The following is a 22,800-nucleotide window of genomic DNA, read 5'->3' as shown; positions in this document are numbered from 1 at the left end:
TTTTTTTTTTATTTTGACCAATATCTCCTTTCCAGGAAAAAAAATACAAAATGTATTGCTTGGAAATAAGGAGACGTGTTGTCAGAAGTTTATAGAATAAATGAACAATTTACATTTTACATTTTACTCAAAAATATACCTATAAAAAGAAAAATCAGACAAACTGAACATTTAGCAGTGGTCTCTAAATTTTTGCCAGAGCTGTATATTAATATATATATATATATATATATATATATATATATAAATATATATATATATTTATTTATTTTAGTTATTTTTTTAAAGAAAAAAATATATAAATACCTCATCTGCATCTGTTGCTGTCAACTGCATTATTTTTGATCCATCGCCAATGTTCTCTTCTACTGTGAGGTCAAGAATATCTGTTGGAAATACTGGTGGGTTGTCATTGATATCCTGAAGCGTGATCTCCACCTGCAGAAGAAACCATAATACTTGGTTAGAAAGCAATCTACATATGGCTGAATGTAATAAGATCAATATATAAAATATGTTTTCACAAGTAGATCATGGATGTTGGATGTTAATACACCCAATCAATTGTTTCTACTGTAGATAAACTGTGCATGCTCGGCCACACTAAGCGGGCATGTATATAGGCAAGTTATTATTATTATTATTATTATTATTATTATTTATTGTTATAGCGCCATTTATTCCATGGCGCTTTACATGTGAGGAGGGGTATACATAATAAAAACAAGTACAATAATCTTAAACAATACAAGTCATAACTGGTACAGGAGGAGTGAGGACCCTGCCCGCGAAGGCTCACAATCTACAAGGGATGGGTGAGAATACAGTAGGCGAGGATAGAGCTGGTCATGCAGCGGTTTGGTCGATAGGTGGTTACTGCAGGATGTAGGCTTGTCGGAAGAGGTGGGTCTTCAGGTTCTTTTTGAAGGTTTCGATGGTAGGCGAGAGTCTGATGTGTTGTGGTAGAAGGTTCCAGAGTAGGGGTGATACGCGAGAGAAATCTTGTATGCAATTGTGGGAAGAGGAGATAAGAGGGTAGTAGAGTAGGAGATCTTGTGAGGATCGGAGGTTGCGTGTAGGTAAGTACCGGGAGATGAGGTCACAGATGTATGGAGGAGACAGGTTGTGGATGGCTTTGTACGTCATGGTTAGGGTTTTGTAGTGGAGTCTCTGGGCAATGGGGAGCCAGTGAAGGGATTGACAGAGGGGAGAGGCCGGGGAATAGCGGGGGGACAGGTGGATTAGTCGGGCAGCAGAGTTTAGAATAGATTGGAAGGGTGCGAGAGTGTTAGAGGGGAGGCCACAGAGCAGGAGGTTGCAGTAGTCAAGGCGAGAGATGATGAGGGCATGGACTAGGGTTTTTGCAGATTCATGGTTGAGGAATGAACGGATTTGTGAAATATTTTTGAGTTGAAGTCGGCAGGAAGTGCAAAGGGCCAGGATATGTGGTTTGAAGGAGAGATCAGCGTCAAGGATTACCCCGAGGCAGCGAGCTTGTGGGACTGGGGAGAGTGGGCAGCCATTTACTGTAATGGATAGGTTCGTTGGGGGGGTCGCGTGAGATGGGGGAAAGATGATGAATTCTGTTTTGTCCATGTTAAGTTTCAGAAATCCAGCGGAGAAGAAGGCTGAAATAGTGGACAGACATTGAGGGATTCTGGTTAGAAGGGGGATGATATCTGGTCCAGAGATGTAGATCTGTGTGTCATCAGCATAGAGGTGATACTGAAAGCCATGAGATTCTATGAGCTGTCCCAGGCTTAAGGTGTAAATGGAGAAGAGCAGGGGTCCAAGGACTGAACCTTGTAGGACTCCGACAGATAGGGGGCGAGGTGAGGAGGTTGTGTGTGAGTGGGAGACGCTGAATGTCCGGTCTGTTAGGTATGATGAGATCCAGGATAGGGCCAAGTCTGTGATGCCAAGGGATGAGAGGGTCTGTAATAATAGGGAATGGTCCACTGTGTCAAAGGCAGCCGACAGGTCGAGGAGGAAGAGGACAGAGTAGTGTTGCTTGCTCTTGGCGGTTAAGAGGTCATTGGTGACCTTAGTTAGGGCAGTTTCAGTGGAATGGTGTGACCGGAAGCCAGATTGTAAGCAGTCAAAGAGGGAGCAAGAAGAGAGATGGGAGGACAGTTCAAGGTAAACGTGTTGTTCCAGTAGTTTGGAGGCATAGGGGAGAAGTGACATAGGGCGATAGCTAGATACAGAGGATGGGTAAAGAGAAGGATTTTTGAGGATAGGTGTGATGGAGGCATGTTTAAAGCTTGAGGGGAAAACACCAGTTGTTAGTGATAGGTTGAAGAGATGGGTTAGGGTTGGGATGAAGACTGTGGTGAGGTTTGGGATGAGTTGGCTGTCGTCTATCTAAGGCGTGTGGGCAGCTTAAGAACTAGTATATCAACTTTAGTATCTTATCCCTAGTTGAACATTTCAAGTTTTCTCATGATTTACTATGAAGAAATATTGACACTTGACATGACATTGATAATATATGAAATGACTAGTGATTATGCTGTTTTTACTTTGTATACCTTTACCCCATCTGCTGGCACAGGATATATTACTACGGTAGTATGCATCCTGTCCATTTGGATGGTCATATCTCAACACCTCCAGACTATTAATCTAGTAAATGTTTCTATCAGTTATCAGGGTAATGTGGCCTTTGTGGCATTTGGACTTAATCAAGTGTAAATACACTCCAAATTCACAGGCTCAGTGGCATGTATCTGCCAAGAGCTGGCTGAAACAGCTATTCAGTCACTGAAGGATGTAATTGACATACAGATGAGGGGAAATAAAACACTCTTTGATATGTTTATACATCAAGTCCCTCAATGGCAGAATACAAATTTCCCCTTTTTATAGGAAGTCACAGACCTTCTCATTTTTTGGAGTTTTAAAAGTAAACAGGCTTATTACTAGAGAGGAATCCCAGCCGACTCTGTAACATCTAAGCAATGTCCTTATTTCTCGTGATGTTTATGTGGTCTTCAAAAGTCTCTACAAGATGCAGTAACAGGCAATTTTCACATTGTTTTTGTATAGGCAATATTGTTTTACAGGCACTTAGATGGAGCCTTGAAAGACAGACCTATTTGTTTTCTTAAGTGTGAGATGGGTAGATGCCCAACCTCTGATAAGAAAAACTGAAAGGACCGCTTTATGTCTACCCCTAGAGCAATTTATTCATTTACAACTTGTAATACTGAGTGACCACCAACAAAACACAGGACCACCAGTAAGACACAAACTTGGTAGCAACATGTCTAAATCTAGTAGCATTTAATCCTGGGTTCTTATTCTCTGCATGATATTTCACAGCTGAATGGCTAGAGACATGCTGAAGAAGTATTAGTCTCACAGGGAGATAGATAGATAGATAGATAGATAGATAGATAGATAGATAGATAGATAGATAGATAGATAGATAGATAGATAGATAGATAGATCCAGAAAGATAGCCAGGTGGAGCAATAGCACCAGTATTGACTAATGGATAGAGAAATAGATAGACCAGCATATCGATAGAGACTTGACAGAAACAACAGATAGACAAATGAAAAAAGACATATAAATAGTGCAATAGAAACAACACAAGACTAATAAACAGATAGCTTATACCAGATAGATAAATAGAATAGATTCTACCAAATAGATGAATGGATGGATGGAAAGATAGGTAGATTTCATAGTGATAAATAAATAGAAAGATAGATAGCTTAAATAATAAATTAAGTTATTCTTCAATCTCTAGATCTCTAGAACTCAATTTCTGTCATCCGATAAGATCTGGCATGATCAATCTTAAATAAGGAAATACATTACCTATTTTGACACTTTCATTAATTTCTAAAACACCACTCTAGCTTTTTTTTTTGTTCCAGTGCTGGAGTGGTGATGCCAATCTAAGCTCCCTGAGCCTAATATTATACTCACCAGCAGCTGTCTTCCGCTCTTCCCAGTGCCACTCGGTCCCATGCCACTATCCTGTGACAACAACTTCTGACTGACTGGAAGTCAAAGGTAATGGTCACGAGATCTAAATGTAAGTATATGAGGGCCTCGTTCTGGCTCTCATAGAATTATATTGAGCAGTGACATACAGTTCACCCAGCAAATACTGGGGCAATTTGGCAGGTATCAAACTACAGGAGACTAATCAGAGAAGCACTAATAACAGATGAAGATGGTGTCTGGTAAATATAAGACTAAGAACAGGGACTTTACCTTAGTAACACCACTCCAGTGTTGGAATTAAAAAAAACGCTGGAGTGGTGTTTTAAGACATACGATTTTTATGTGGAAAATCTGATGGGTATTTGCACTGGAACCTGGAGAAAAAAATCACATCCTGACCTTGGGATGTCTTCTATGGACCTGCAGTTTGAACTGCTTCAGGTCCACATTCTATGGGGCCGATTTGTGAGCGGCTGCCCACTTAGGCTTCTGGACTGAAACTATGCACAGACCAACTCAGTGACCTCTTACAGCAGTTTTCATACCCAGAAAAGCCCGGTATTGAAAAACTGTGCAATCAAATGCGATGAATCACAGAGATGAAAACAATTTTACTTACAATCAGTCAAAGACCAATCATAAGCATAATCAATGCGTGTACATGTGGAAAATATACCTACAATAAGACATTTCTAGGTATCACTGTTATAGTCTTCCCCAATCTGAGGCTCGGGATCCATATCTACCGCGTACGTGAAGCTGTGGTTCTTGGCAGCTGCAGACATTACTGTGTACTGGTGGCACTGGGAATGTCATAGCATTACTGAAACCTGGACAGGTTGGAAATTATCCCTGGCAGTTTACACCAGAGTAATAGTCATGTCACTTGGATCAATCTTTAATAGGTTTTTCCAGTTTTAATACTGAATATGACTTTATGTCATACTTTTAAAAAATTATATATACGGTAAGTTCCTCCTGATCTACTAAAGTCTGAGTTCCCCTCACCCGATGGATCAATGTTAATAGAAGAGAAGACAGTATTGTAGAGTTGTGTTTATTTTTTAGAATTTTCCATTAATAATGGTTTCCATCATAGCAAACATCTTTACATGTAAGAACAGGGCAAAAAAGGATGATGAAAGTGAGTTATCTGGACTCGTCCCATTATGGTGAAAAGCCTAATATGTTCACTCCCCAATAGTACTCAGGGCGGAGATGACAGGAGCTTTTATCCAGACACTTATTTAGTGGGGGGTTGACGTGTATAAATCTTGAAGGGTCTATGCTGTCCGTCATGCCCTATTTGCACTGTTTCTAGCGCCAAATACTCATTAATATGCCGTGTTTGTTTTCAGAAACTGATCATTGTGACATATAGACAAGGAACGAATAAAACATTCCTTCTATGTCCACTAAACATAGCAAATCGCAGCTACGCAAACATGTTAAATTCCATAGCTAAATCTACTGAGACCACAAGAATTGCAATTGTGACTCCTTTGTCTCGGAATATTCTGTATAGGCCACTTTTCTGATAATTAAATATATTGTTTCTGGTTGACGGTTCATCCCTTCATCGCCCTGAGACAACAGAGACCTCAATGGACAGAAAAGTTCAAATAACTTGCAGCTAATTAAGGCAGCAGAAATATTCGGCAGCGTCAGGCTGATTACAAGGAAAGACACTGAGATTAATAGATGGCGAGGAATGCTATCTGGAAGCAGAATGGTTTAAAAAGGGAGACGGTCATATTTCAAACTGAAGGAAACTTGAAATACTACTGACACCGAGCACTCCTTAACTTTCTTTGCAGAAGCATAACACTTAGAAAATCCATCTGATGGGAAATTATAAAAATTGGATAAACACACAAATTAACTTTCACAAATTGCATCAGCTAAGGGACTAAAGCATCGCCGAGGCTTGGGAACATTCATGGGATAGGTCTGCAGAGCATTGTACTTGTCGAAAGACTGTAGAATAAAGTGCAGAAAACAAGGATGTGGCCATTATTGCTAACTTTACAGTATTAGTATAACAAATTCCATGACAAAATATATTGCACCACAAATAAAATACACAACTAGGTCCTGATTCATCAAAACCGGCATTGTTCATGCCACTCTTGATGCATGCTGGAGTCAGACGCTCCTTGTTCTTGAGAAGTTGTACATCTCTTGATGGATCAGGAGCTTTGGACGAGTGGTGTGCACTTCTGTGTGTTCCTCGCCAGAAATCCTATTCCAGAAACTGCTGGAGTAAGATTTGTTGGGTAGCAAATGCCGCCAATCGTTATGAATTTGATCGGTGAGCGGTGGCAACCATGTCCTGTCCTGCCCAATTTGTCAGAGCTGGGAGATTCTGTCTTGAAAATGCCAAAATTTGCAAAATTAGATGAGCGAATTGCTGCCCAACGGTTCAAGTCAGTGCTCTCTGGCTGTGGATAGGAATTTTGTGAATTTACTTACGTTCCGGCATCCTTTTGATTTGCCAGGCTGGCGAGACCCTACCTTAGAGTCACATGCCACACAGTTGACGTCAAGTCGGCAAATCAAATGAAGCTCAACAAAGTTTCTTAGACATATATAAATAATGTCTCAAAATATAGTATATAAGGTCTGGAAACACTACCCACATTATAGTTATTATTTCATGTATACTCATTGGGATTTTTTCACAAGGTGCCAGCTTTGGGTAGTGGCAGTGGATACATGGCAGGTTCTACAAGTTCAGATCTAACGGTAAAAATTGATGAACCGTTTGGATTTCTCGGTATATTCTCCAGCACCAGGATGCCTATTTACTATATGTGTATCTTGGTAATTATTAACATAAGCTTAAGGAGACGGGATTGAGTAAAACTCTTGTTTCTGGAAGACGGCTGCTATGTGCTACATTGCAGAAAGAAGCAAAGAAAACTCTGGCAGAAAACTCTTAACATCTGGATTCTTTTATAGGGTAGAAATAGTTTTCATGTGTTTCTGCTCTGTGGCCGGCTTCAATTTGTTTTCCAGTTGTGAAGTCCAGAAGTCTAGGTAGTGGGGCGGTCGTACAATTAAGTTAGGAAAACAAGGGGTGTCCGTGTAATGTCATTCAATGACTACCGCGGTCCATTCGGGAGAAATCCGCAGAGAGAATACAACATGAGAAGATCCTTCCAGTCTATTTACAAGTGGATGAACTGGAGAACACTTGACTATGAGCGGCACAGACATGGCACTGCCAGTTCTCCTGCAAATGATTCCCCACATGTGGGAAGCCAAATGTCTAGAGCTGCCTAGAGTAAATCAAGACACTTATGCCTAAGTTCAAACATACAGACTGCTGTCTCCAGTGTTTGCTCCCAAACCAGAAGCCTCAATCTTTAGTGCATTAAAAGTGTTTCAGCAATGGAGGCCACCTGTCAGTTTAACATGAAGCAGCCTCCATGAAAACACTGACTGATGGAAAACCGATGGGGGAGTGTTGGACGGAAAAGGAACCAAGAATAACTCCCATTTCTGCATGCTTGACTTCCAATACACAAGTATTTAGTATTTAATATATGTGGTCTCTGGAAAAGGCATCTCAATAAGAAGTGCAATTCTATTGTGCAAACATGGATTTTACATAGACTAAAAAAATGGAAATTTCAAATTTTATTCCTTACTCACTAAAACAACAATTTATAAGAACTTTATTTTATCAGATTGTATTCTGAACAATATAAAGTTATTAAAGGGAATCTGTCAGCGGGTTTTTGCTACGTAATCTGAGAACAGCTTGAGTTAGGTGCTGAGACACTGATTTCAGTGATGTGTCACTTATTAGGTTGGGTGCTGTTGTTTCAATACAATAAGTGTTTTATTAGCACTACATGACTACAGCTCCTCTGCATTCTGGTCCAACCACACACCCAGCACTGATTAGATGCTTAATGCAGTTGTACAAAATACACAGAAAGTTAAGGTGTGGGCGGGTTAGCTTTCTGAGCTCTGCTTGTCTCACAACTGCTACACCCAGTAAACTAAGTGATAGATCAGTGGAATCAGGGTCTCTTTTCCTATATCAATCTGTTCTCAGATGAGGTAGGAAAAATCTGCTGACAGATTCCTTTCAAGTTTCAACCAATCCCTCCTTTGAATAACAGAATTAATAAATGCATGGACCACAATCTAGGGCTTCAGGGAAATCCGATGTGTTTGCATTGCTCTGTAGATAATGTAAGCATCAGTTGCAATTTATTTGAGGTTGCTTATAGTGCAGTTCCCAAATAAATAATTAAAGGAACACTCCCAGCAAAACTGATACACCGAAACGCACGAGTCCTTCCTTACCTTTCCTTTGGCTCAGTGTACCCAACATAATCTATAGCTAGATGACTAGCTTGGAAAAAAATACGATTCATGACACTCTGTCAGGAGATGCTTCTGCTATATGTGTATATGTAGCCATCCAGTGGATGTGATGTTCATTGCAGCCTAAGTAGGGAAATGCAGCCCATCAGAAGTGGCCTCAAATAATAATATCATAATGAAAGATGGATTTTGGACTACAGTGTATAGTAAGTGCTTGGAGTGCTGCTCCTACTGTTTGTCATGTGAATTGCAGCCTGTTAGGGGTTTTGCTACCATTTAACGATAATGTATTAACATTAATTAAAACAAACAGCAGTCCTTGATGAAATTTGGGGAAAAAAAGTAAGGATGGACAAACCTTTATAATATGTGGCACAACGATGCAAAAACACAAAGCGAGAATCCCTTTGACCACCCCTCAGCCCATGGACTAGGGATTACAACAGCGTCTGCTTCGTTCCTAGTATAGCCTGGTCAATCACTGATGATGTGTTAGTTCTATCAGTGGGGTCAAGGCTCTGGGAAACCAAAATTTCTAGAACAGCTAACAAGAGTAAATCGAGCATATTAAGACATTCTTTCAATTAATGGGCTTAAAAGACATCACCTGGATTATCCAGTGTAAAGGAATAAAAATTAGTAGGCCATCAGTCATGATTATAACGGGTGCAGAGGTGGCAAATTCACCTGAGACCTAAAAGGGGGTTAAAGTGCTTTCTCTAATCTAAATGTACACAGTTATTGTAAAAGGTGTGTGGTAGGTGTGGATTTGGCATTTGAGCCCACAACCTTGAAAGTAAAAGAGTATACCCAATCCACATGATACACAATATGTTTGTAGTAGATAATGTCCCACCAATAAAACCTGTAGAGCTGTTACCGGCGCCCCTGCATGGTGTCTCCTTCTCCCTCCATGCAGGGATGTCGGCTTATTCAACGCCCCAGCCCCGCAGCATGGTTTCAATTGTGTGTCCCTCCTGCTTCCTGATGTGTGCGCCCCCTGGAACTGCCTATAACGCTTGTGCAGGCTCCCCTTTTCTTAAAGTGCAGTGCACATATACTAAATACCCTTAGCTTGTTGAGAGGCATTTGCTATAATGTAGTGCACCTAGAGGATGGCTCCCTGCCAATAGCAGTGAGTCACCAAGCAACGTGTAGAATCTAGTTAGTAAGGTGCACTACTAGTGAGTTGTGAGGTCCCCTGGTCCCAGTGCGGCCAGTGTCCTGATCCTGAACCCCTGGTCCGGTGTGGCCAGTTCTGTATCCGTATTCCACTGGTCCTGATGTGGTGAGTCCTGTACCCATTGACTACCTGGTCCTGGAGGGGCCTGTGCCTGAACCTCGTCTCCTGGTCCTGGAGCGGCCAGTCACCGAACTTGTTCCCTGTCCATATGCAACCAAACCCTGATCTAGTATCCAAGATCGGCATGTCTGAATCTAAACCAACTTCGTGTCAGTAACCGTTCTGTAGAGGTGCCATAACTTACTAGTCTGAAAGGAGACCTAGCCCTTATCAGTTTACCTGATCCCCGAGTGTCAGCAGCTGCCCAGGATTGGTACCTGGCTGATACCTGCCCCACAAGCCTGACATTACCATTAGAGGCTCCTGTGAAGACCAAGGAGCTGCTTAGTTATGCTCCTTCCTGGGTAGGCCCGGTCCTGTGGCAGAGTGGGTTCACAAACCAACATGCACCACCGTTGGGTGTAACAAAACCCATAACTATGTCAAGAACATCACCCAATCATATGCTACTAATGTGGCGTCATAGTAATCACTATGCAAATGAATGGGGTTTCCGACTACCTCTTTACTGACAGATGCAAAATCGGTCCTCGTTCTTGAGAATGATGCAGGTCCCCTTGGTGGGAGCCAATAGGTACTATACAGTTATGATATGTAATTGTACAAGATAGGAATACTCCTTTAAGGGGGGCTATTATCATAAAATGACCAATTGCTTAAATAAGGTTTTTGTATTAAATGTGTTCACTTATTATCATTACCATTTTTTTTACTATCACTATTTTTATTATTAATACGTATAAAAACAAAATAAGAAATCTTACGTTTTCACACTAAACACTGGGACTTTTTTTAGGCTTGTACTTTGAGGAAGAGTTTTCAGCAAGGCTTTCTACCATCACAGACAGGAATACAATGACAGGTAACACCTCTCCACACAGCTGATAACACAGGATCCACCAATCACAATAGGTGATATGACAGCCCCCCTGCTCGCCCGACCTTCACAATGACCTTAAGGGTATGTTTCCACGTTCAGGAAATGCTGCGTGTTTGACGCTGCTTTGAGCCGCAGTGTCAAAAACGCAGCGTCCAGATGTTACAGTGGAGATATAATGAAATCCTGTCTCCTACATGTATTAAAAGACGCATGCGGCAGACCCGCGGAAACGCACATGCGGTGCGTCTTTTAAGAACACAGCATGTCCTTACATTGCAGACACAATGCAAGGACAACGCAGGTGACCTGCCAGTGACCTCTGGTGCAGGTTTGGTCAGGATTTTACCTGCATAAAATCCTGACCAAATCCTGATGCAATCCTGAACGTGGACACATACCCTTACACAGGCTCAATAGCCTCAGTGGCCAGTGTGAAGATTGCAAGATTTGTATTTTTTTTATTTTTAATATAGATTGTAATATAAAAAAAAAACATTTAATAGAAAACCTCATTAAAACCATAGGTCTTTTACCGATGATGACTTCCCTTTAAGTCTATGCAGCCCCAGTTAATAGAAGGATATAATGATCTCTTTACCTTCTTTTTCTCTAGTAATATATGTAAGTAATGTTTTATATTATTTTTGGACATTTCTAGACTATATTTAGTGAACGTGAAGTTGGGCAAAATATGAAATCAACACTTTATAGGTGTTAATGTCATAGTACATTAGCAAATTCTGGTATTTTGGGTAATTTTTGTAGAAAACTGTTACTTTTACACCATTCCAATTAGACCGGTATATCTTTAATGCACAACTCAATGCGATTTTCAAGCAGACGGAAGAGTGTCATAAAACAAATGCAGCATATGGGAACAGTTCTGCTTCTCAGATTTATAAACACATGTTAATAATATAATTGTGGGTAGAAGTAAATCTTGGCAAACTACAAACTACATCATAGGTTTATTAAAATCTCCCTGATCCGATCCATTAGATGGATATAGGATGACAGAAATGACTTCTTACATTGAGGGTTAACTGACTTCTCCTTTGAGTATGAAATGTGAATTCAGTAAAATCTGAATTTTCGATGAATAAAGCAAAGCTATAAAGTTAATTTCAGGCACCGGAGTGGATCATAACAAGGATTTTGGGACATAGGACCAGCTCCTATAATAATATCGTCAAGATTTTCTTCACTTTTCCTTAGGCCATTTTATACACATCATTAATAGGACAGCTATAGGAGTCTATGGGCTCCTACTATACGTTCATATGTCATGTGGAGGTATGCATGTTTTTCTTTTTTTTTTTTTTTAGGGGATTCTGTAAAAATGCAAAAGGAAAAAATTGTTGCATGTTCTTTTGCATATGATATGTAAGGATGTATGAATGCCTTTCTAGAAATAATCCTTCTACTGGATAAGATCTCAGGGTATGACAGAGCATGCACTGGCAACACACAGAGCAAGAAGCGAAGAATCGAAATCCAGCACAAAAAAACATGTATTTTATTATTTATCCATTAAAAGCAAATACAAGTCAATCCAATTTGTGCATTTATTGCCCTCTACAAGTCTCAGGAGAAGCATACAAAAGCATGCAGGTTATAGATCGACGCGTTTCAAACCTGGCTGGTTCTTAATCTGCCTTTACACTGAAAGATAATCAGTTGCAAGCGTTCTTTAGAACACTCGTTTCATGATAATCTTTGAATGTAAACAGGATGCCAATCACGGCGCAAAACATCATCATTCTTGGCATTGCATCGTCTGGTGTAAACAGGACTCACCGCGTTCTACAGTACCAGCAAAGAGAATGAGACTTCTGAAATCTCATGCACAGGTGACTTATTTTTTCCTTCCAAATTTGAACCGTCAGAGCGTTTTATCAAATCTGCAGCATGTCAATTCTTCCAGCATTTTTCACTCATTCAAAAATATGGAAAAAAGCAAGTAAAAACACATCAAAACACATGCAAAAATGAGTATACACAGTATTTTTACTGTCAACAATCTATTTTTTGTTGCAAAAAAAATCTGCTGCATGTGCTTGCATAGCGATAGACAGGAACACTTATCTCTGCCAAGCTTTCCTATACTCCCTGAAAAGATCGGGCGTCAGAATAATCTTATAGTGGCTCATTTCTCACCAAAAAATCAGGCCAAATGCCTAAACCTAATGTCCTCTGACATAATCTGGGGCCTTATCAGATGTTGACCTGTTGTATTAGTAACAACTAATGGTGGAAAAAACATTGGGGTGTCCAAAGGTGCTGACAGCTATCTTTGTACAGACCCTACATGAAATAATCATCTGCCGTACTTACCACTATTTTCTTTTGCTGCTTCCCTAATTGTATTTCTCAATAGTCCTAAAGTCTGCATCTCTAGCAGCTACTGCATCCATGAGAGGCGCTGTCGCCATACACAGCCGGTCATCATATCGAATATGTCTTCAGAAATTTCAATCTGCACTCAAATATTGGATTATCTGGATCTTGAATTTGATATGCACTTCTGATGGATCACTTGTGATATCTTTGTCACGCATGTGATGGGAAGTAAAGTATAGTCATTGCATTATTTGCTTAGTGCCGCAGCTATTTTTACATTGATGCAGCACCTGCACCTCTAGTCTGTGAGGATCTGAAAGACTAATCTTTAGGATATTTTTTTTTTACACTCAATTCCTTTTTCTCGATTATATTTTTCCCTCCTGATCTCACGCCATGGCTCATGCAGTGTGATATCCAGAAAAGTTAGACATAAATATTTTTAATACGAGGAACAGGTACGGCGTGGAGTTTTGCCTGTACAGCTGAAGTGGGACAAATCCGAGAGACAGATTCCGCAGGAATGCTGATCTAGCTGATGTGGCTGACGCTGGACTTTACATTGGCAGGAGCTTACTATTAAATTGCTTGACAGTAATCCTTGCTACCAAGCATCATGTCAGAGTGTGCTTTGCAGAAGTGTCAAGTAATAAAATGCAACTTTAGAGAAAAAAATTTCCATCGTATGACAACCATACTATGAAAGGTTTAACCATTAAAGGGATTTTCCAGGACTTGGACAGTTTTAATTTAACATTTAGAGCTTATACTTTATAATATACTTGCCTTTAATATTCTATTTCAATCCCTGGCCAGGTGTAATCCGTAGACTGCAATGGCATTTCATCCGCAGTGATGTAATGTCCCATGCTCATGTGATATACCGTAGCTATATGTCCAAGTGATATCTATGTCATCTAAGGCCACCTTCACACATTTAGTATTTGGTCAGTATTTTACATCAGCGTTTATAAGCCAAAATCAGGAGTGGAACCATCAGAGGAAAAGTATAATAGAAACACATCACCACTTCTGTTTTTTTCACCCACTGCTGGTCTTGGCTTACAAATACTGAGGTAAAATACTGACCAAATACTGACCAAATACTGAACATGTGAACGTGGCCTATCTAGAAGAAAGATGCCTTCATATGAGGTACTCTTAGGGAAAAAATGTATTTCTGAGGCACTTTTTCAGGCATTTTTACTGCAAAAATATGACAGTTAGCAGTTAATGAGGAATTATGAAATGCAGTACAAACACTGCATTTATTTGATGTGTTTTGGCATTTTTAAGCAAAAAATAAAAATAATAAATAAAAAATTTCAAATTTCAGAATGCTCTAAATATAGGCATGTTTTATTTTTTTCTATAAGAATGTCAAGAAAATCAAAGCATTTCATATCTTTTACAAGAACCAAAAAAATCTGAGAATTGTGAGAGTGAAGGAAGCCTTAGGACATGTTCAGTATTTGGTCAGTTTTTTACCTCAGTATTTGTAAACCAAAACCAGGAGTGGAACAATCAGAGGAAAAGTATAATAGAAACACGTCACCACTTCTGTATTTATCACCCACTCCTGGAGGCTTACAAATACTGAGGCAAATTACTGACCAAATACTAAATATGTGTGCGTGGCCTTTCATGGTCACATGAGTAAAAGCTTCTAGTTCTAATGCCACCTGTTAAAATTAGGACTTTTGTTCGCCAAATTATAACTTTATATTTTACAATGACGATTTTCCCTGAATATTTTCTTACACTTCTTAAGCAACTAGGACTTCCCCTCTAAATGATGTCCTTTTGTGCTCTAAATCATAATCACGCAGCGTCTCAAGTTACGGCCAAGTCGAAAAACGTTACTTTCAACTTGTGATTTTTTTCATGTATTTGTACACTGCAGGGGCTTCTAGTTGTATGTGCTGCATCTCCTGATATACAGAACCTATAAACATTTAGTGATAGGGTATGTTCACTCGTCACATTTTTAACATGTTTTCCCCCTCACATTTTTGCCATGACAAATTTTACTTTCCCAGCATAATAAATGAGATCCCTGAAGTCTCATGCACACGTTGCTTATTTTTTCTTGCAGATTTGAAGCAGTTTACAATTGGCAGTATGTCAATTTTTCTGTGTTTTTCACCCATTTTAATGAATGGGAAAAACACGCATAAAAAGGCGTGTAAAAATGTACGTATTTTATGCAGCATCTTCCCCTGCCAACACATCTGTATTTACATCAGATTCTACTACTGTACTGAACATTTGCACATACACATATATTTCCATGACTGTCACAGGACATCGGACTTGCATCCCCATGAGGGGATTGTTGCAGTGTCTGCTAATTAGAGGCTCACATGACACGTTCTTGGATTCCTTTACAGCTGGAAGTTTTCACCTGAAAGTCACTTGAGCCTTCTCACTGCTACTGACTGCGGAAGAACAAAGGGCAGCTACTACATATGTCTAGTAGCCTAACCCCCTGCTGTTAGCATTTTATACTGTAGTTTAAATGTGCAAATGTACTCTTCAAAGAGGAAAAAGACAGGACCTCTAGCGCCACCTACTGGAAGTAGCAATCCTAAAATCAATATCGACCCTTTAAAGAGTCTTACCGCATGACTTGGAATATAAATCCAAACCAGACACTCCATAATTCAGTATAACATTGGTCATTCCTGGTGATTCATTCCATTCAAAGGTGTTTGGTTTTCATAACACCATGGAGGACTTTAAATTAATAGACCTAGTTTCCCCACATATCTATTTCCCAGATTTGAGAGCAAATGCAAAGCCCTCTTTCTTTGGAGGACCTGACATGTTCATACATTCCATAGTCAGCCAGTAATTGACATGAGAATTGTGTAATGCTTCTTTTCTCCAGTGGAGGTGCTGCAGGGAAACTATATACTTGCAGCCCGGTTCTTCCACAGATTGTATCTTTTCATCAGGGTTGTTCAGGAACACTAGAGGGAGATTCTTGCCGTGAAACTACAAGTATAAGCTATGGACATTATTGGAGGCAACATTGGATATTATCACTGTCTGGCTTCTATAGTCTGTTGCTCAACCAGCTCATTTCTGGTTTTAAAATAATCTGTCAGTGAGCGCATGCTGACACGCCGTTCATAACTCCTTAAGCTGTCATTTACTGAGCTCATCTAAGCTGAATCTTGACCACAAATCAGATCCAAAAAAAGAGATCTGAGCTTTCACCTGAGCATAAATCAGTGGAGAGAAGCTCAATAAAGGACAGATAAAAGAGTAGCAAACTCGGCGTCGGAAGTAGCTCACTGACGGATTCTTAGTTAATTCATTCTTGAACCATCAATAGACGGAGCAAATATTATTTTGGCCCAAATTTGTACATTTGAGTAGAAAAATTGCTTGTGATGTAGTCCATATTTTTACAGAGGATACTAGAATGTCAGATAGAGAATAGTTTAGGTTGTACTGATTTTTCAATTCTTTCTAACTGGCACCAACCATTGACTCGCCAAGAACCCAGCGAAAACCAATCGTAATTCTAGACGGCAGGCCTCTAGCATGTCAGTACATCAGTCAGATCAGAGCATGCCTTGATTAATCCAAGAATAACACAGATTAGTATCTCAATGTTTACCAAGTTACATTACATTCCAAAACTGAACGTTAACAGTCTACATGAAAAATAGAAAAGTCAAACATTTTCCTCAATTGGGCCAAATACAATTTGTGCAACCTGCCAATTATTCCCTTTTTTATGTTACTGGGTTACCGGTATTCCGGATATAAGATCACATACCTGTTCTATTCTTAGTGACTTGTTAGGACTGTGTTGAAATAAATGGGTTTGTTTTATACTATTACTTTTCCCTTCTTAAAATCTAGCAGTTCACATTTCCTGGACTCGGGGGCTGGAGCATGACATTCATGGTAGACGCTAAAACAGTTTTGTGCAAAATAAGCCTACTTTATATTGCTAAATGGATCATTTTGTCTGAGAAGTTGAACCTTGCGGATACTTAAGGAGAAATCTTATATTTCTTGGCCACGGCATATGTAAAACAGCTTTAAATAACAACAATAATCAGAAGTGAGTGATTGACCGACCATCGGAGCTTACAGAAGGGATTCTATTCTTGCATGTTTTGCATATTTAACAAACTTTTTTTTTAAAAGGTGTTAAAACATGTTTGTTATGTTTTTCTAAGGCTGCTTCTTAAGGTAGCCCCTGGGAATTTTCTCGGCCTGGAGTCTGGATTAAATTTTCTGTGCATCCAGAACACTTCATCATGCAGCTTAGCCAAAATCTGTTCTGGTTTGCTGGTGACTCATGCTGTAGGTATGAGAAAGCCATAATAAAGAACATTTTACATGATATGCCAAATGCATGGTAATTTAATCCCGAAACCAAGAAGGTACATACTGTTTTAGAGTAAAACACGGTCTCGTCTCTTTAGACAAAAGGGTTTTCTAAACTTTTCATGATGATGGCACATTGGGGAATTTAAATACAGAGTTGAGTAAATGAGGAATGGAGTTAAAAGAGGAGATACCACTACACTTGAGAATTTCACAACTAACATTACTGGGTATGAGACATATCAGTTCCTCTTCCAATTTTATTTTGCTTTAAAAAATTCAAGGACTAGGTGAAGGCTATCAAGATTCTGATCAGCCAGTAATGAGGTAGTTTCTCATCAAACCTGAATTCCTACAAGTGCTTACAGCATATAGAGTGCAAATTGCCTCTTCTGAAAAAAAGAGGACTTAAACTCTATAGCGCCACCTGTTGGAAGTAGCGATCCTACAAGTCACAATCAACCCTTTAACGAGTCGTGCAATATGACTTAGGATAAAAGCCAAATCAGTATCTCAATTCGCAGACACGGTGTTTCGGGCTGTTGACCCTCGTCAGTGCGAAGCATGAGAACTAATTTGGCTATGTGAGAGGCTCTGGACTGGGGTCTAAGGGGTATCGTTTCTCCTTATGGAGAGTGACATACCATGTCTGACTTGTCAAGGTAAGGAGGCTTTCTTTTTCTCAGAAGAGGTAATTTGCATATTATATTTCCCAGAGGAGCATTGCACGGCGAATAAGCCTCCTTACCTTGACAAGCCAGAGATGGTATGTCACTCTCCATACAGCATAGAGGTAATTCTCAGGAGCAAAATCTTCAATGGAATCTACTGAATAAACCTTAACTAAGCAAAGTATAATCCACTGATGACCCAGTGGACTACACGCTGTGATGACCAATTTAAAGAACTATCGTGCCAACATGCTTTTCGATAGGACTCATCAGAGAAGTGTCACCTTGCCATGGTTGATGGGCACACATGAGTTGCCAATTTATGTGCTAAGAACCTTCATTTTTTGTTAGTACTTTTTTACATTTTACATTGTAGTTTAGATCTTGCATATATCTTGGTCCTTACAGAGTGCTGCAGTGTCCCTTTTTTTGTCTATCATGCCAACATATCATAACCTCAGCATGTCATAACTCCTTGAACTTAGAAGATGACCCTATCAATAGCCAACTAGATAGTGACTCTACAAGTCAATATCCATAGATTTTCTAACTAGCGCACTCCCTTTTGTCCCAACAGTTTTTTGAAGACCTAGAAGAGGTGATGATAAGATCTGAAATTCCTGGATATCTGCTACGATTGATTGAAGGGGGGATTTGAAAAGACTTTTTAGCTGATGACAAAAAAATAATTTTTATGGTACAGATAACATTTAAAGGGGTTTTGCAAAATCAGATCAGTGGGGGTCTGACTCTCTGCCCTCTTGCCCTTTATAGTTTACCTGGTATAGCTCCAGACTTGTGGCCTAGTCTGATATTGCAGTGCAGATCATTTTACTTGCACGGAACAAAGCTGTATTAAGGTGTAATACCAAGCACTGTCACAGCTAAAAGGATGGAGACATTCCTGTTATCTATGGCAGAGACACAGAACTGAGTGTTGCTTCAATCATAGAGCCAGAACTCTAGCTATCTAATATTTTGTAGTGTCACATACCGCCATACTGCTTTAAAGGAAATTTCCCAGCAAGATTTCATTAACTAAAACACAAACTATTTATATGCACATGTAGATGTTTCAAAGACAAGTCGAGCAATACGTTTATATGGCCAGTCTGTTCTTCGTTAGTGAGAAATCAACATTTGGATTGATATGTAGATGAGGCTGAAGAGCTGAAACCTCTGTCACTCCAGCTCTATTCCATGCATAGCCCTGCCTCCTTTTCCTTGACTGATGGCCTCTACACTGTGTGGCTTCAGGTAAATGAGGACACAGTAATGGGCGAGGAATCGAGCTGGAGTGACAGAGGCTTCAGATCTTCAAATAGTTCTTCAGTCTCATTTGTATATCTATAGAAACTCTATAGTGGAGGGAAGGCCTGGCCATGTAGAGGCATTGCTGGACTTGTCTATAAAAGAGCTACATTTGCATATAAATAGTTTGGGAGGTGAAATCTTACTAGATTCCCCCTAAATATACAGAACAGTCAAATTATGTCTGGATTTTATCTAAGAACAAATTAGGGTACCGTCACACAGTGCCATTTCGATCGCTACGACGGTACGATTCGTGACGTTCCAGCGATATCGTTACGATATCGCTGTGTCTGACACGCAGCAGCGATCAGGGATCCTGCTGAGAATCGTACATCGTAGCAGATCGTTTGGAACTTTGTTTCATCGCTGGATCTCCCGCTGTCATCGTTAGATCGGTGTGTGTGACACCGATCTAGCGATGCGATCCAGCGATGCGTTCGCTTGTAACCAGGGTAAACATCGGGTTACTAAGCGCAGGGCCGCGCTTAGCAACCCGATGTTTACCCTGGTTACAAGCGTAAAACTAAAAAAAAACAAACAGCACATACTTACATTCTGGTGTCCGTCAGGTCCCTTGCCGTCTGCTTCCCGCACTGTGACTGCCGGCCGTAAAGTGAAAGCAGAGCACAGCGGCTGTGCTTTCACTTTCACTTTACGGCCGGCAGTCAGTGAGTACGGGAAGCAGACGGCGAGGGACCTGACGGACACCAGAATGTAAATATGTGCTGTTTTTTTTTTTTTAGTTTTACGCTTGTAAGCAGGGTAAACATCGGGTTACTAAGCGCGGTCCTGCGCTTAGTAACCCGATGTTTACCCTGGCTACCCGGGGACCTCGGCATCGTTGGTCGCTGGAGAGCTGTCTGTGTGACAGCTCCCTAGCGACCACACTACGATTTACCTACGATCACGGCCAGGTCGTATCGCTGGTCGTGATCGTAGGAAAATCGTATAGTGTGACGGTACCCTTAAGTGATAACACAAAATAAAGAAAATTGCAAATGTTTTAAAGATTATGCACACAGTTTAAAACAATTAACTAAGTATTAACATAAATGCCATATCCATAACCTTAGTTTGGCACATACAAACTCGGCAAAGTAAAAGATTCTGTTTTAGGCTCAAAACTTTTTGCCAAATTCTGTGAATACTTTACAATCCACAAGTATTCACTGGAAAATGCAATCTACTATATAAAGCTGAATGTGTGTATGTGTGTGTGTGTGTGTGTGTGTGTATGTGTGTGTGTGTGTATGTCCGGGATTGGCATCTGCACCGTCGCAGCTACAGCCACAAAATTTTGCACAGTCACACGTCTGGACCCCGAGAGCGTCATAGGCTATATTGTGAGGCGAAATTTTAACCCCGCGCGTTCCAATTCACCAAACAATTTTGCCCCTGTCTACATAATGGGGAAAAAAGTGAAAGGAAAAGTGTTGGAAGCGTCGCAGCTACAGCAACAAAATTTTGCACAGTCACACGTCTGGACCCTGAGAGCGTCATAGGCTACATTGTGAGGTGAAATTTTAACCCCGCGCTTTCCAATTCACCAAACAATTTTGCCCCTATCTACATAATGGGGAAAAAAGTGAAAGGAAAAGTTTTGGAGGCGTCGCAGCTACAGAAACAAAATTTTGCACAGTCACACGTCTGGACCCTGAGAGCGTCATAGGCTACGCTGTGAGGTGAAATTTTAACCCCGCGCTTTCCAATTCACCAAACAATTTTGCCCCTATCTACATAATGGGTAAAAAGTTAAATGAAAAGTGTTGGAGGCGTCGCAGCTACAGCCACAAAATTTTGCACAGTCACACGTCTGGGCCCTGAGAGCATCATAGGCTATGTTGTGAGGTGAAATTTTAACTCCGCGCTTTCCAATTCACCAAACTAATTTTCCCCTATCTACATAATGGGGAAAAGTGAAAGGAAAAGTGTTGGAGGCAAATTGACAGCTGCCAGATGTGAACAAGGGGGACTTAAAGAATGAGAGCGATGGTGCAAAAGAGTATATACCGATCAGTTGCTTAGGTGGGGCCCCAACATGAGATACTCACCACACATGGGGATATGAACACACACACAAAATGCGCCACACACTACCACATGCTTGAACACATATACCACCCTCAGCACACATTTCACCACACATACACCAACCTCGCCACATAAAAGTCGAAACACAAAAGTCGCCGCTCAAAACTCGCCACGCGCAAAACTCGCCACATGCAAAAACTAGGCTCACGCAAAACTCGCCACAAGTGCAAAACTCACCTCATGGAAAACTCGCCACACGCAAAACTTGCACACGTGGAAAAATTGCCACATGCACAAAATTTGCAACACATGCAAAAGTTGCCTCACACAAAACTTGCACATACTCAAAAGGCACCAGACATAAAACTCACCACGCGCAATACTCGCCATGCGCAAAACTTGCTGCACACAACTTGCTACACTAACCTGTTACATGCAACTCGACACACAAAAAGTTGCTACACGTATGTTGCCACACAAAACTCATCTCACAAAAGTCACTACATGCATGTCGCCACACACAACTCAACACACACAACTTGACAAACGAAACTCGCCCTAAAACACACACAAGTCTGGTATTAGCCTTCAAAAATAAAAATCTGATTAATAAGCAGACAAACTACAAGAGCAACAAATGTACTATATAGGAAATACAGCAGCTGTCAGTCACATGACCTGTCTATTATGTGTATGTGTGAGCTAATATATACTGCCAGGGGGAGGCCTTCCTGTTGGCTGGGGATTTATCAGGCTGCCAATTTATCTTACAAATTCTGAGGTAAAAATACTGAGCAAATAACGTGTTAACGAGGTCTAATACAGGAGATCACACAGGTATATACTATATACAGGGGAGATGACACACAGATATATACTATATACAGGAGAGATAGCACACAGGTATATACTATATAGAGGAGGAGATGACATACAGGTACATACTATATACAGAAGGAGATGACATACAGGTTTATACTAAATACAGGAGGAGATGACACACAGGTATATACTATATACAGGAGCAGATTACCTACAGGTATATACTATATACAGGAGGAGATGACACACAGATATATACTATATACAGGGGAGATGACACACAGGTATATACTATATACAGGAGGAGATGACATACAGGTATATACTATATATAGAAGGAGATGACATACAGGTATATACTATATATAGGAGGAGATGACATACAGGTATGTACTATATATAGGAGGAGATGACATACAGGTATATACTATATATAGGAGGAGATGACATACAGGTATATACTATATACAGGGGAGATGACACACAGCAGGTATATACTGTATACAGGGGAGATGACATACAGGTAAATACTATATACAGGAGATGACACACAGGTGTATACTATATATAAGGGAGATGACAAACATGTATATACTGAGGTGAAAATGAGAGGTGTGAGGTGAAAATGAAAAGGTGTGAGTGCAAAATGAGAGGAGTGAGGGAAAATAGTGTAGTGATTGGAAAATGACAGATGTGAGGTCGAAATGACAAGTGTTGGGGGGAATGAGAGGAGTGAGGGAGAAAATGAGAGGTGTGAGGGAGAAAATGAGAGATGTGAGGGGGAAAAT

General features: G+C 40.3%; 1 protein-coding gene across 1 annotated transcript in view; it reads right to left on the bottom strand.

The window, feature by feature from the left end:
* FAT4 (FAT atypical cadherin 4) overlaps positions 1–22,800 on the bottom strand; it is a 365,514-nt gene that overhangs the window by 120,881 nt on the left and 221,833 nt on the right. The window contains exon 2 of the mRNA XM_069743926.1: positions 307–438. Coding sequence (XP_069600027.1) covers positions 307–438 — 132 coding nt within the window. The remainder of the gene's footprint in view (positions 1–306; positions 439–22,800) is intronic.

Source organism: Ranitomeya imitator, chromosome 1, assembly GCF_032444005.1.
Source record: "Ranitomeya imitator isolate aRanImi1 chromosome 1, aRanImi1.pri, whole genome shotgun sequence".
Taxonomy (NCBI): Eukaryota; Metazoa; Chordata; class Amphibia; order Anura; family Dendrobatidae; genus Ranitomeya; species Ranitomeya imitator.
The sequence above is the reverse complement of the archived record's forward strand: the minus strand, read 5'-3'. Positions and strand labels throughout refer to the sequence as shown.